The 15,698-nt window shown below is 37.9% G+C and overlaps 1 protein-coding gene across 1 annotated transcript; it reads right to left on the bottom strand.

The window, feature by feature from the left end:
• Positions 1-3: 3 nt before the first annotated feature.
• On the bottom strand, positions 4-12,863 carry LOC124098537 (rho GTPase-activating protein 29-like). Its single transcript, XM_058582330.1, has 7 exons — positions 12,751-12,863; positions 11,931-11,985; positions 10,027-10,164; positions 6,676-6,908; positions 3,483-3,798; positions 3,247-3,355; positions 4-943 (listed from the first exon to the last, which is right to left on the bottom strand). Exons 1-7 carry the CDS (start codon positions 12,861-12,863, stop codon positions 93-95), a joined length of 1,815 nt encoding a protein of 604 aa, XP_058438313.1. The 3' UTR covers positions 4-92.
• Positions 12,864-15,698: the final 2,835 nt, after the last annotated feature.

The following is a 15,698-nucleotide window of genomic DNA, read 5'->3' as shown; positions in this document are numbered from 1 at the left end:
TATACAAAAGGGGTTCTGTTACAATATTCTTTCATAAAATAAACAAAATGCATAAAAATGAAACAAGAAAAAGAAAAACTGAATTTTGACAACTACACAAACTGTGGCATTTCAAATTCAAGGTCTTGTAACTCTTCCATTTGTTTTAGCCTGAGTCCCTGGCACATTGGATTCATGTCAGGTAGGCCGAGCTCCTCAGAGTTCTCTTTAGGCTCAGCAGCTGGCTTCAAAGCATAAGCTGATGTGCTGTCTGCCTCTGGAACAGATTTCTCCACATGTCTCAGGAGAGTAAGAGCTGTGCTAGGAGGCACTGCTGCTGAAGGTGAAGCTGGTCTCTCCTCAGTCCCCCTGACTTTGCTGGTCGGGGTAGGTGGTTTGTAAAATGTTGTCCCGAGATGGGGCTGCAGTATTCTGGGTGCTCTTGCAGGAGCAAGATGGTGAGAATGAGAGGACAGTCTCACTGGTGCCTCTCTTGCTGAACTGGCTGGCATGTTGGGCTGTGTGGAACTGCTAGAATGGTCACCACTAACCTTGATGCTCATTGTCCCCCTTTCCTGGAGTACACTTGGCACAATCACTGCACTCGTGCCAGTTAAGTTCTTTGGTTCACATTGTTGTCCCTGAGTTTTTTGTGGAATCTGCTGATCAAAACCATTAATTTGGGAGCCAAAACTAGTAGGGGTATCTTTTCTATTAAGTCCTTCAAAGGTAAGATTCTGGCAAAACTTGTCTGAATTGACAATTCCCACATTTCTGCTGTTTTTCTCATTAGGGGAGCTTGCAAGATGGAACCTATCTACAGGCAAGCAGAAACATCTGATCTTGGGGCTTGGCATAGGCCTCTGTATATCATTTGTTGTCACATCAGATTTCAGACTAAGTGGTTTTGTGGTTTTACACATATTGTCCATCTTTTGTGATGATGATTCAAGTTCTTTGTGATCTGAAAAAGAAGAGATTTTTTTTTTAACTTCATGAAGCTTGGTTAATAAGGAAGTGTGGTTATTTATGAATGGGCATTCTCTCAAACAACAGAGTCTTACATATTTTTTCCAACATTATTTTCTCAGTCATCTATGCAGAGGAATTAAAAATCCATACAATATTAAAGGCACATTTTTAATTAAAGCATTACTTTTTAAAATTTATCTTAATAAAACAAATAGTCACAAAGCAAATAAAATAAAAAAAACAACACTTCCTGTAGTAACTTGTTTTAATATACTACCCATGAATGAATATTTTCTGTGTTAAGACTTTCCTGATTTCAACAGGCAGACAATGGTAACTCCAGAACAGTAACACTATTCTGTACACCAACAAATGCCATGTCCTGAATCCCAAGGACTTTGCCTGTCACTTAATCTGCTTTCCAGCTACATTCTGTCCATACTGAGGGCAACACACCAGAGAGGACTTGAATGCTCTCCCAGCTGATCCACTAATACATGGTAACATCCTCTGGACAAAGGAAGGTTGAAGAGCTGTCAAAATTGCCATTGTGCTACTGGTCCTGGAGACTCCAGATTTACCTCCTTCTCTTTCTCCTCTCATCTGGTCCCAAGGTCCCTATTTTCTCACCTAGAACCCTAGCATCTCCCACTCTGTCTTTGCTGCATGTACCCCAGAAGCTTCTGTTGCTAGAAAGGTGCAGCCATCTGGCCATGATCCTCGTCTCCCTGCTGAGAAACATCAGACAACTGTGTGCCTTGCCACTGGTCTGATGGCTTTCCAACAGCCCTGTTCATAGCCCACAGTCCTCATCCCTGCCACCTGGTCCTTCTCCCGTATCCTTAGGCAGTGGTTTGCAGACAGGTGCACAGCAGCATCACTTGATGATGATCGCAGGTCATCATCTCATCTGACCTCCTTCTTCACCTGAGGCTGCTGGCCTCTCTTCCCTGGTTCCCAGGCAGTGATCATGTGCTTTGCTGTCCTGGACCCTTCTCCACATTGATAGAAGGGAGCTGAGCCATTGTGGTTGGATGGCAACCACCAGAACATATTTACAGTCCTGCAGAACTTCTAGCACCACTTCTAGCTGCCTGGGTGCTGGCTCAGCTCCAGCTCCATTTCTGCCCTGGGCAAGCCTAGTGCACTAGCCCTACCTGCCTTCTTCTGTCAAGACAAGCTCCTATGTGGAGATATGTTGGCATGTGGTGTTAATGATCTTCTAAAGAAAAGGCACAGAATTACCTGGTATGTAATGAAAATTTCAAATATTTTAAAATTATTTATTGTTATTACTATAGCTACCTGGGAATCCAATTTCATTGGACAGTGAAACCAGGTTACATTTATGAATGAGAGAGGATGAGGTTCAAACCCTGAATCAACGATAATTTAGGGACATGACCCTTGGCATTATTTACCTTCCTCAGACTGTTAGCTATGGCTTAAAGGAGGCCAAGGTTCATAGCACAGAAGTGCTAATAAGATCAAATCATATAAATGGAATCAGTGAGTCCAGTGCTTTTCTTTGCAGAGAGGTAATGGACTGTCTTTGTTTTCAGACTTTCTCAGGCTACACTAATTGATATTTCATTAATTTTATATATCAAATTTAACATTTATGGCTATATATTGAAAAATTCGGATTTAGCTCTACTAAAGCAGTAACAAATGAAAGGTTTTCAACCCTCTTACCAGAAACCATTCACTGAAATAAAGCAATCAAAAAACAGTGAACAAAAAGACTGGAGCCAAGAAAATGGAAGACATGTGTGCTTAATGTGCTAAAGTTAGGCCACAGGTAAAGGGACATCAAAAAACTTTAGGAGTCTATTTTTTTGAGTTTCAGGAGTCCAGCTTTTTGCTGTTTTGACTTTAATTGATGAAAAAGAAGTAAAGGTGAAAACAAATCTCAGAAAGAGAACAAAAATAATTTATGAATTTCAAGATATCTTTTTACAAGAAAGAAACAAAGCATGATATTCATTTAAATGACATTCATTAAACTTTCTCAGTGGCTAGAAAAGTTAACTAATAAAACCTTGAAGTTTGAACTTACCTCAACTTAATACACCTTGTTTTTTTTTTTTAAAGGATGAGTATTGTAGATGTACACAATATTTTATCTTTATTTATTTGTTTTACATGGTACTGAGGATCCAACTCATGGCCTCACACATGCCAAGGCAAGCGTTTTACCACTGAGCTACAAGCCCATCCCTCACCTTGGTTTTTAATCACGACTTCTTGGCAAGGTTTGAAATATGCAAAGATATATGTTACATGACCACTCACCAATGAGGCATGCATCCCATTTTTCCAATGCATTTTGCTTGCATTCTGATTCCTCAAATGATGTAGCCAATTCAAAATTTTCAATTTCAATATCTGCAGTGTGGATATCCTATTGATACAAGAAAAGTTTTAAACTAAAAGCAAAACACATCTCAAAAACAAACAGTTCAAAGACTATTAACTTGTTAACATAAACATCACATATTTAATCCAATTCTGTAATGGTCAAAACTCACTTGCTTTGTAGAAAAATATTGTGACTTTGTGGAATGTTCTGTTGATATTACGGGTTTGGAAGGAGGGCTTTTATCCACCCAAGGTGTAACAACATCAGTACTAGATGAAGCATTTTGTGGCTCTAGGGACCCATCGAAGATCCTCTGTGCATTGGTAATGAGGAACTCTACTAACAGGGCCTGATTGGCATATGCAACAAGAGAGGAGGAGATGGTACCAGGAGTGGTTGTAGGCCTGGGCCTCATCAGACAGGGTCCAAATACCACCTCCAAGTTTTTTGAGTTCATCAGGTTTTCTTCAGAATGGTCTACAACCCTGAAAAGAAGAACACATAAAGTGTATGAGATTTGCCTAATAGATGTCCTTAATGGTAGTTTACTATGACTTGAGAAGGGTGGAGAAAACTCGCGCTATAGAAGACTACAAAACGTTTTTCAAGGGTCAAGTTTGGTGGGTCTAGGGAAAGAATCCTTTGTTTCATTATGATACTTACCACACACCAAACTGAGTTTCAGAGTACTATTTTAGGATAAAATGCATGTAAGTAGAAGGAACTACTGAACTCAGTAGCAGAAGGAAGAAAAACACCTCTAAAAATTGCTCCATCTTTGTATGTGGGATATATTCCCCGTTTCTTATACTGGAATCAGAAACATCACTGTCAATTTCTCTCTCACTGCCCAGTTAGTTTTCTTTTTTTAAAAAAAATAATTTTTACGTAGAGATGGACACAATACCTTTATTTTATTTATTTATTTTTATGCAGTGCTGACTATCAAACCCAGTGTCTCCCATGTGCTAGGCAAGTGTTCTATCACTAGCCACACTCCCAGCTGCCCACAGCTAGTTTTCTAGCCTAAATGATTCTCTCTCCTGAACATCTCTCTGTTCTATTGCCACTATCAATGTTCTGGTTTTACTTCAAACACTCTCAGCTTGTTATTTCTATGACTATCTAAGGAAATCTGTCTCTGCCTGGTTTAGCTATCAGGATGATACTAGATTCATCTATGGGTGAAAAAGCTGTGATATATAATATATATCATATATATATAATGATATATAATATATATTATATATCATATAATATATATTATCATATATAATATATATATTATCATATAATATATATATGATATATAATATATATTCACTATATATATATATATATATATATATATATATATATATAGTGAATGGGGTAGTTTTGCTATTTGTCTTTCAGAGGATTCATCACTGATGTATAGAAATGCATTTGATTTATGGGTATTAATTTTGTATGCTGCTACTTTGCCAAATTCATTTATTATTCTAGAAGTTTTCTGGTGGAGTTTTTTGGATCCTCCAAGTGTAAAATTATGTCGTTGGCAAAGAATGATAATTTGAGTTCTTCTTTTCCTATTTGTATTCCCTTGAATTTCTTTCATCTAATTGCTCTGGCTAGAGTGGCAAGGATTATGTTGAACAATTTTTAGATGGAATGCTTCCAATTTTTCTTCATTTAGAATGATGTTAGCCTAGGTTTAGCAGAGAGAGCTTTTACTATGTTGAGGTATATTCCTACTTCCCCTAGTTTTTCTAATGTTTTGAACATGAAAAGGTACTGTATTTTGTCAAATGCTTTCTCTGCATCAATTGATGTAATCATAGGATTCTTCTCTTTAAGTTTATTGATGTGATGAATTACATTTATTGATTTCTGTATGTCGAACCAACCTTGCATCCCTGGAGTACACAACTTGATCATGGAGCATTGTTTTTTTTCATATGTTATTGTATGTTATTTGCCAGAATTTTATTGAGAATTTTTGCATCTATGTTCATCGGGGATATGGGTCTCAAATTTTCTTTCCTTGATGTGTCTCTGGCTGGTTTGGGTATCAGGGTGATACTAGCTTCACAGAATGAGTTTGGAAGGGATTACTCCTTTTCTATTTCATGGAATAATTTGAAGCCCTTCAAGATATGAATAGTTAAAAAAAAAACTGGGGTATATATACACAATGGACTATTAGCATTATAAGAGAATAAAATAATGGCATTTACAGGTAAATGAATGGAGTTGGTGAATATCATGAAGTAAGCCAATCCCCCAAAATCAAAGGCTAAAATTCTCTCTGATAAATGAATGTTGATACATAATTGGGTCTCTGGGGATGGAGGAACATTGATTGGGCTCAAGAGAGGGAAGGAAGAGGAGGGGTATGGGGTAGGAAAGATGGTGGAATGAGACGAACATCATTACCCTAAGTTCATGTATGACGGCACATGTGGTATGACTCTACATCATGTACAGAGAAATGAAAATTTGTGCTCCATTTGTGTACAATGGATTGAAAAGCATTCTGCTGTCATTTATAACTGATTTGAACTAATAAATTTTTTAAAATTTTTATTTTATTTATTTATTTGTATGTGGGGCTGCGGTTCGAACCCAGGGCCTTGCACATGCTCTACTGCTGAGCCACAATTCCAGCCACAAAAAATAAATTTAAAAAAATTTTAAAAAGGAGATCTTAATTGCTGTCAGAAAGGTCTAGCAGGCAAATCTGAATATGTGAAATTCCTGATTCCAAGTTCTTTAGTGGGTATAGAAACAATATGGTCAACTCATCTGCCAGGTACGTAAGATTTTTTATCAAGTCTCTAGGAAGGGTAGCACAGTTCCTGCTACTGCTTGCTATATTGTAGCCTAATGAAATCAGATTTTCCAAATGCAAAATGCTTTCTTGTGTCTCCATGTCTGTTTCTCTCTGCCTCGTATGCTCTTCTGCACATTCTCTACCAAATCATCACGCAGTTCTTAAAGTTGAACTCAAGGGCATTTGCCTCTTCTGCTCTATCCCTACCCCCAAAACTTCCTCTGCATGCCTACAAGCTGTGCACAGCTACTAGAAAAAGCATGATGGTGAACTGTGGTTATATACAGATCTGTACCCCAACAGGATAAGCCCACAAATAGCAGAAAACCTATGTTTCCATCCTAGTTTCACCAGCCAGAGCCTGGCACACAGGAAGCATCTGAGGGAACCATGTTTGCTGCATGAACATATATTCAGTGTATCCCTCTCCCAACACATAATAAGAACATCCTAAAAATCATTTTGAAAATCGTAACACAACAATATAAATGTACTGAATACTATTGCCCTGTTCAATTAAAAATGGCTAAGATGGTATAAAAATTCTTACCTCTTAAGATGGATGATAAGGTAATGTAGAGTGTTAAAATTGGACGGTGGCAATTGTCTTAGAAGATCCTTGGTTTTGAGAAGAATTTGGTTGATTTCCATACACATATTTGGAGATGTGTTGTCTTCAGAGTTGTCCCTTTTGGTGTCCTGTTCTTGGTTAATATGTTGGATGATATTTGCAAGCTCCATAAATTCCTGGTACCATTGGAATAAAACCAATGGTTCTGGTAGCTAAAGAAACAAAATTATATTAAAAATACCTTTGGGCTGAGGTTGTGGCTCAGAGGTAGAGTGTTTGCCTAGCACATGCGGGGACCTGGGTTTGATCCTCAGCACCACATAAAAATTAATAAATAAAATAAAAGTATTGCATCCTGCTACAACCAAAAAATAAATATTTTGAAAAAATCTTCTGCCTGTTTTCTTTGTTAAAGTCAACTATAAGTGAGAGTTACTCAATTAATTTAGCATGTCCCTTTCGATTAACAAAATATAAAGTCAATCTGTATTTATTGATATCTTTTTCAGTACTGGAGATTGAACCTAGGACCTCAAGCATGCTATGCAAGCACTCTAGTACTGAGCTTCATCCCTTCCCTTAAATTAAAATATATATGTTTGGTAGAGAAGTGACTTAGAAAGCAAATCAAAATCTTGACCATAAATTATATTTATGTTAATAACAAATTAATAGATAATGAGTGAAATTCTAAACTTTAAATGAAGTTTAAGCTTTAAGCTTCATTATGGGATTTTAAAACTCTTCATCTCTATCCTAAACACATTATATTCACATCTGCCCCCCAAATAGCATAATCTTCAGCTGTTTTACTGGAACAAACATAGAATAGTGAACAAAATCTATAAAATGAATCAGAAACCCATGGATTTTATGAGTAAGGGGTAAAAATATCAAAGTGCTAAAGAGCACAGATTTTACTTGGGCAAGAATGAAGATTAGCACAAGATAATATGACCTACAAAAACATACTGTCAACATCTCATGAAACTTTAAAACAGGCTGATTTGCCATGAATAGATCAAAAAAAAAGAAGTTCTTCCAACAAATATCCAGTGCCATAATGAATTTCAATGTTTCTACTGATCTACAATAGAAAATTCAGTGAACTGTTAGCTACCTGATGTCCTATAATATCTGTGGGAAGTTAAGGTGTTGCCCTGTGATCAGTTTCTATCTTCACCACTCTGGGATCTGAAGCAAGTCACTTCACCTCTTGGAGCTTTAGGTCAATGAGTCAGATAAAGGCTACTCTCTAACACTATTGCAAGAATTGAGCACACTTTCCCAAATGAAAGTCTTAGACATACAAAATTCCTCAACAGAATGCAAGTTTATTGTATTGGACCCAATTCATCTCCTCTCCCTAACTGACTAAACAAGATTAAGGATGACACATTATGAGACTTCCAGTCATTCAAAGGTATCCACCTCCATTTCTCAGTTGAGGGGTCTGTAGAATGTGATTAAAGGGTTATCAATGCTTTCCTGGGCTAACTTTGTAGATCAAGCAATGTATACTTAATTTCTTTCCCTCCTGCAATTCCACTAAAATACAGTAGGCTCATAAGGACTAGGAAAATAGAGAAAACAAAAAGCAACAATTCACAAGTAGAAGAGCAGATGAATAAGTCCTGATGCAGCATTTCCAAGAGAACTGACCCTTTGTCACTCAACATGTTTTTCAGAATCCTAAAGGGACATGGACAATCATTACCAGGTCCTCTGATCTTGGGTTAGGTTGCAGGTGGGCCAGCTGAGAAAGCTTAGCTCTCTATAGAATCCTGTCTCCACTCCATGTACTAGGGCAATCTCCTTCCTAAAGCTCTGGAAATTTTTTCTCTGGGCAATGGGATACAGAGGCTCTCTGAATCGAGGCATTGCCAAACATAAGGAACAGAGAGGTAACTGTCTTCCAATGGGGATATGTTGGCTATATACACACTGAAAGCACAGATCCTACAGTCTTAGTAACCCTGGCTCCCACAGTATTGGTACTGTATCTCTAGGCAAGGAGAAAAAACCTTTCCTAGGGGACTAGGGTTGTGGCTCACGGTAGTGCACTCATCTGGCATGTGTGAGGCACTAGGTTTGATCCTCAGCACCACATAAAAATAAATAAATAAATTACAAGTATTGTGTCCATCTACAATTAAAAAAAATGCCTTCCCAAGAAGATCGCACCAGTGCCAGAACAGGGAACTAGAGACATGTAGTTAGGCATATACCAAACAGTCCATCTAGACCACTTTATAGTAAAGTTCAAAGTTTTTAAAAAGCCTTGATGTGTTCAAGTGCTTCCAAAGTGATTTCAAGTCCAAACTCTAATATATCTAGGCACCATGACAGACAAAAATCAAAATGGGTAGAAAAAGAACAAATTGAAGGTGTAAAATGATGCTGTCACTATGCTGTCAACTAGTCAGATATGGTGAGAGAGCACTGGAAATGCAGCTGATCTAAACTGAGATGTGCACTAAATGAAAAATAGATACCAGATTTCAAAGAAGAAGAGCTGCAACACAAATAAATAAATAAATAAACAAAATACCTCATAATTTGAAAAACTAGATATTCAAAATGTTCAATGATATATTAAAATTCACTCCACTTTATTTTTAATTTTTATGTTGCTATAGAAAATTTAATGTTATATATGAGGGTCACATTGTATTTCTACAGAGGTTAGAGGCCAAATAGAGAAAAGAACCCTTAATGAGAAAAATCTATGAATATCCACAATAAAAGAGCATCATATAATCATTTAAAAAATGTTATCAAAAGAATAGAAAATCAGACTTCTTGAATATTAAAACATGATCTCACAAATGGAGTAATTTACTTATTCAAGAAGAGAAAGACAAGGAACTGTCTTAGAAACTTTTTGAAGAAAAAAGCACAATAAAGAAAAGGTAAGGGAACTGGAGAACAAGTATGCTTGCCAAGCAAGTGCAAGACCCTGAATTTTTGATCCCCACGAGTACAAAAAACAAATTTATAAATATTTATATGTGTGTTTGTGTATGTGCACACACACACACACACACATCTCCAAACAAGAGCTTCAAGTGCAAATTACAAAGACAGATGGTGGGTGGGAGAATGGCAATAAAAATCAAGAAAAGTTCCAAGAACTAAAGCCCTCACAACTGACGGAGCTCATGGAGTGGCCAGAATACTGGATGGAAATATATCCACATCAAAATACATCATTATAAAATCTTAGAATAATGAGGGGGGTGATGACATAGTGTATACCAATGAAAAATATGAAATATAAAATATTTTTGCTCTTTGCATTTGATGGTAGGTTTAGAATAAAACTTTAACCTGTTGAAGATAAAATTTTAACACTTCACAGATGTCGTGTGAAGAAAATTCGGACAGATCTACTAAATGCCTTCCGTTTTCCAGAGCTTGACACAGTATTGCCATTTTTGCCTTGTTGCCACTGACTCGATAAATTCCCTTGAAGAGAAAAGAAAAACAGAATGCAATATTTTACTTTAGTACAAAGGTAAAAATGCAGACATGTAGACAGAGTTGATGTATCTACTTCAATTTTTATTAGTATTTAAAAAATACAAGTTGAAGTTAAATAAATTAACCTTTTCCAAATAAATGTGAATAAATTTAGTTATTACAAATGGAGAGTGCTGATTTTCTTAAAGTCTCTTTTTCATTAAAACAAATCACAAAGGCATTTATGTTTTTAGAGTTTTAAGAGTAAACAACATACTTGTAAACACAAGGCAGTCTTTTCAATTTCTAAAGTACACATTTTGATTATGAAAGGAATGCCATCTGGCTCCTTTTTGGCAACACAGGACAACTCTTCTCCAAATAAGTGCATTTTCCCCGGAAGTTTCCGATGTCCGCAAATGATGGTTAAGTTTGCCATGCATTTTTTATGGCAGACAAGAAGACACTATAAGAAAATGATATTTGAAAACTGATTGACTCACCTTAAAATTATTCACAACTAAGAAAATTACAGGCAGACTAATAACGACAAAAATAAGTAAAAAAGTACTACTTGTGGTTTGTGAATTACATTTAACAGCAAAACAAAGTAGAAAACTATAGAAATAAACTGTGGGACTTTATTAAAAATGTATTGTCAAGCCAGGTGTGATGGCATATGCCCATGATTCCAGCTACTTGAGAGTTGAAACAGGAATTTCACAAGTTGAAGGCCAGGCCAATCTAGCAAGAACCCATTTCAAAACACAATTTTAAGAAAGGGTAGATGGGCTGGGGATGTGGCTCAAGCGGTAATGTGCTCGCCTGGTGTGCGCAGGGCGCTGGGTTCGATCCTCATCACTACATAAAAATAAAATTTAAAAAAAAGATATTGTGTCCACCGAAAACTGAAAAATAAATATTAAAAAAATTCTCTCTCTCTCTCTCTCTCTCTCTCTCTCTCTCTCTCTCTCTCTCTCTCTCTCTTCTTTCTGTCTCTCTAAAAATATGGCATGTGCAAGACCCTGAATTTAGTTCCCAGGTGTACAGACAACCAATTTATATATATTTATATGTGTGTCTGTGTGTGAACACACACATCTCCAAATAAGTAAAATCATAACAAAAAAGTATATAGCAAAAGAAAAAAATTGTGATTCCAAAAAGATCTTACCTCTTCGAATTTAAAACCTCGAAATATGACAATGCGTTCACAGTATCTACATCTTTCAGGAAATCTCCATTTTCTGAACTTATGGGTGGTAGCTGCTTTTGCCATTAATGATTGCTGAAATGTTCCAAGGGAGCAGGGTCCTAACAACAGAAATGTTAGTATGTAAGAAGGGTAAAATGACAAAAACATATACTACATGATATTGTACTTGGTTGTTCTATTTTCGGGAGGGTGGAGTGGGCTGGTGTTACCCTACATTCACTGAACAGTGATTCTTCAACTCAGCCAAACTTCAATATCCTGCCAACTTGGGGGGTGAAACTTTTCTACCTGGGCCCATTGGGCTTTCTTCCAATTCAGTCTGAAAGGTTTTATCAAAATCATGAGACCAGAGCTATAGGTATTGTCAACCTAATGAGGCTTAAGTGTCACTGTTCCCCACTTGCACAGTTCTTACAATAAGGTAGCATTTCTAAGTAGGCATTTCTGGCAAACTGCTTAAAGAACACACTGGTGGGGGGGAGGATCTAAATTTCAAAGACACACATGTATACATGTATAATGTGCTGTGATTTATTTACTCATCCTAAATACTCACCTTCACATCTAATTTTGAATTCTTTTTCATGAAGAGGGAGACCCCTACACCCAAACTCAAAAAGGAGGTGAAGTGAACCCAAAGAGGAAAAGAACAAAACTGATATAGAACAAAAAGCTGCCTGCTGTTTAGAAATGGTCTTGGAATATTCACAAAACACCCAACACTCCTCCCTTCCCCCAAAAGATCCAAAGAACTCAGTGGATGTCAAAGATCCAAATGAGTCAGTGTGGAACCCTATCCTTGGTCTCTAAGGCAGGGACAGTAGTGAAAAAGTGAAATAAACCAGAAAAGGACAGTCCTGGTCCACTTGGTTTCCACAGAAGGGGGGCGACCTTTGGAACACCAGATTTTTATCACCAACAGGGTCTTGGGGCATCCTGGCCACATACTCACAGGGACACACTCTCCTTGTAGCAGTTGGGATCTCCCAGCTTATCAATTCCAATTTATACCCTAACTTTGTGTGCTAAGGTCATGGTTGAAAAATGGTGAATGGAAACAGAAGGGACAGTAACAAAGGGAGGACAGAGAAGAGGTAGGATAGAGATGCAACAGAGGGGGCCCTCAGAAAGAAAGGCAAGGAGGGTGTCCCTGCACCTTTAGGCCCCCCTCCCCTCCCCAAAGTAGTCATCAACCAAGGCCTAGATGAGGTGAAGTGGGTAAAGAAAAAGTACAAAGGGAACAGCACTTGTTAGTTTCTTTATCTAGGTACTCATCAGAATGAAATTTCAGGAAATGTCACGACACTTACAAAAAGATCCCAGTGGGAAAGACGATTGTGAAGACCCGAAAACCAAGAAGGAAAAGTCAAGTTAACCCGTGAGTATCCTGAGTATCACGAGTATGGCTCTGGTCCGCAGCTGCCGCAGCGTCGTCGTCCTGCTCCAAGGGCTCACTGATCACCAAGGACCACAGTGTTCCGGTTCCCATAGTGCCGGCTCCTGACGTCTACCTCTCGTGGGTGCCCATCTCAAGGTTCCATCCTCCCGGGAGACCCCGCCCCGCCTGCAGCCGCCTCCCCTCCGGGACCACCACTGACCCTGTGGCCGCCCTGACCCTGGATGGCAATTGGTCAGCAGCCATCTCTGCAGTCCCCAGCCCAATGCAGCGCCAGAGCGACCACCTCCATCAAAAACTCATCCCCGCGCTTCCTCCAGCGTCCAGGACTCAGACTCCCGCCTAATGCATGGCGAGAGAGGGCCAGAGCTTGCTGCCTCCATCCCCACGCATGGCCCTTGGATGCCCTATCAAGCCACCTCCAAGACCACCCTGGCCACGTAAGCCCCTCCCCGCCATGCACTGCCGAGTCCCCCAGAGACCAGCCACTGGCTATGTCATTAACAATGTCATGAACAAGTTCCTGATGAAGAGAAATGGTGGGTGGAATGGGGAGCAATGGTATTTGGGAGAGAAAAGCAAATAGAGACAGAGGTATGGAAAGGAGAGGAAATTACAAAAGGAAGAGAAGAGAATAAAGTAGACCAAATGAGACAGGGGAAGATACAGGGAAAAGTGGAGTCAGGGAAAGAGAAAATAAAATGGAGATAGAGATAAGGAAGATAGACAACAGGTGATAAAGAAAGACACCATTCACTGATAGAAAAAGAAGGAGAAACACTTCTCATATGCAAAAAGTTCTGGTGGAAATGAGGCCAATTCGTCCTTAAATCACCTGGAAATGATAAATAGAATCTGGATCCACAATTGTTTTTCAGATTTGATTTTTAAAAATTTACCTATAAGGCTTAAACATACCTGTTCCCAAATCAATAGCACTAATAGTACTGAAGACACCCCAAACAAACATTCCTTCAAAAACCACTAGAGGAATGATGCACCATATACACCTCATGAAACCACTGATGACTCAAAACTGAAGGACACCAACAGAAGGGATAAGGATTCTGAAAGTCAATCACCAGGTAGAGGGCAACTCTCAAGGGTTCAAGGAAGCAAAGTTTGCCACCCTATCTGCTCCAGGTTATTCTCAACACCCTCCACAACAGGGGTGCCTTTAAAGCATCCTCAAACAGCCAAGTATTACATGTCAAATCTGATACAGAGAAGGTTTTTGAAGAATTAATATTCACTGGTTAAATTATAAGTGGGGTTGTCTTTCAATCTGAATCCTCCTCCTAAATCCTTTAAATATATTATCTGTCATCCTGCATCCAGATAATGATGTCACTTGCAAAGACAAACAAAAATGGTAGTTCACTTTTATTTTTTTTATTTTATTTTTTTTGGTACTAGGAATTGGACCCAGAGATGGTGTACCACTGAGCCATCCTCAGACCTTTTGGTTTTCTAATTTGAGACAGGATCTCACTAAGTTGGTCAGGGCCTCACTGAGTTGCTGAGGCTGGCCTTGAACTTAGGCTCCTCCCCACTCGTTTGGGATTACAGGTGTGCAGCACAGCTTCCAGCTCTCTTTTAAATTAAAAGCATTATTTTATTAATCTCCCCTGACTTGTGTTGTGTTTAAAGTAATTTTATAGCACACAAATCAATTTTGAGCACACAAACTGCATTACTAAAATAATACTTTTCTGCAAGGCCAAAATGCTTGGTTTATAATAAAAGTATAAAGTGCCTCTCCAAAAGAAAAACCATCATTATTTCTATTGTATAAGTCCAACATCTTAAGTTGTTCAACAAGTCTTAGAAAAACACTTCTGGAAAAAGAAGTTTCCAATAATGGAAAAGAATTTTCCATCATGGAAAAGAAATTACTTGCGTTTTTACTATTTTATTTTATTATTGTCTCTAATATTTTTCCTTCTCAAACGGAAATTCACATTCTCTATATGTTGCTTTTGAGTCAGCCATTCTGTGCAGGCTTAAATTAAATATTTCTAAAATCGTGTTCAGGGGTTCTCTTCGAAGTATCTGTGGTTCCAGGCCTAATGATCTTTTAACCTGCAGTGGTGACATCAACCATATTGTTAATTTTGTACTACAAGTAACCTACTTTTCACAGCAGAACATAGGTGTGCTATGAAAACATTTGACAAGATCTTGAGACCTGGGTTTTTGTTTGTGTTTTTTGGGGGGGATGGTGGGGATGGAGGATTGTGATAGCTAAGGGGGCTCTACTGACATCTAGTGGGTAGAGGCCAAGGATGCTACTAAACAGCCTACATGCACAGGAAGCCCCCATCCTCAACAAGGAATTATCAGCCCCAAATGGTTAATAGTACCAATAGGTTCTAGATCCAACTACTGCTTTGTAAGCTTTAGGACAGAGAAAAAGATTAAATTATGCCACATGATACATCCAACAAAACTTGGACTGTGGGCCATTCTATTGGACAAACAACACAATTTCTTCAAAAAATTAAGTTGCAAGAAAACAGGTAGAACAACAAATCTCTAAAATTAAAAAAAAATCCTTAAAAGATATATCAAGTGGTAGAATTAATTAATTAATTAATAATTATTTAATATATTTAAATTTATATTTATTAAATTTATATATTATTAAATATATATTTAAGTATATATATTTAGTTGTACATGGACACAATACCTTTCTAAATTTTTTTTAAATGTGGTGCTGAGGATTGAACCCAGGGCCTCAGTGCCTCACATGTGCAAGGTAAACACTCTACAGGTGAGCCCCAGCCCCAGCCCCAACCCTTAAATGTCTTACTTTTATTTAGTTTTTTTTTTTTTTAACTTTTATTTGGCTCCTAAAATCAACAGATTATTTATTTCTATTCTTTAAAAGTTGAGAGTCATTTTGTTATAAATGAGCTAGAAATT

Source organism: Marmota monax, unplaced genomic scaffold, assembly GCF_021218885.2.
Source record: "Marmota monax isolate L192 unplaced genomic scaffold, Marmota_monax_Labrador192_F-V1.1 WCK01_AAM20220418_F8-fsc00029, whole genome shotgun sequence".
NCBI classification, from domain to species: Eukaryota; Metazoa; Chordata; class Mammalia; order Rodentia; family Sciuridae; genus Marmota; species Marmota monax.
Note: the sequence above shows the minus strand (reverse complement) of the source record. Positions and strands in the feature narration are given on the sequence as shown.

Bases quoted from the DNA above. Each gene is read 5' to 3' on its own strand.
- LOC124098537 (XM_058582330.1), bottom strand. From the start codon at position 12,863: ATGGGAACCGGAACACTGTGGTCCTTGGTGATCAGTGAGCCCTTGGAG. The intron at 10,165-11,930 runs GTGAGTATTTAG...TTTCTCTTCAAG, and splicing joins ATTCAAAATTAGATGTGAAG to GGAATTTATCGAGTCAGTGG. The intron at 3,799-6,675 runs GTAAGAATTTTT...TCTTCTTTTCAG, and splicing joins CTTATCATCCATCTTAAGAG to GGTTGTAGACCATTCTGAAG.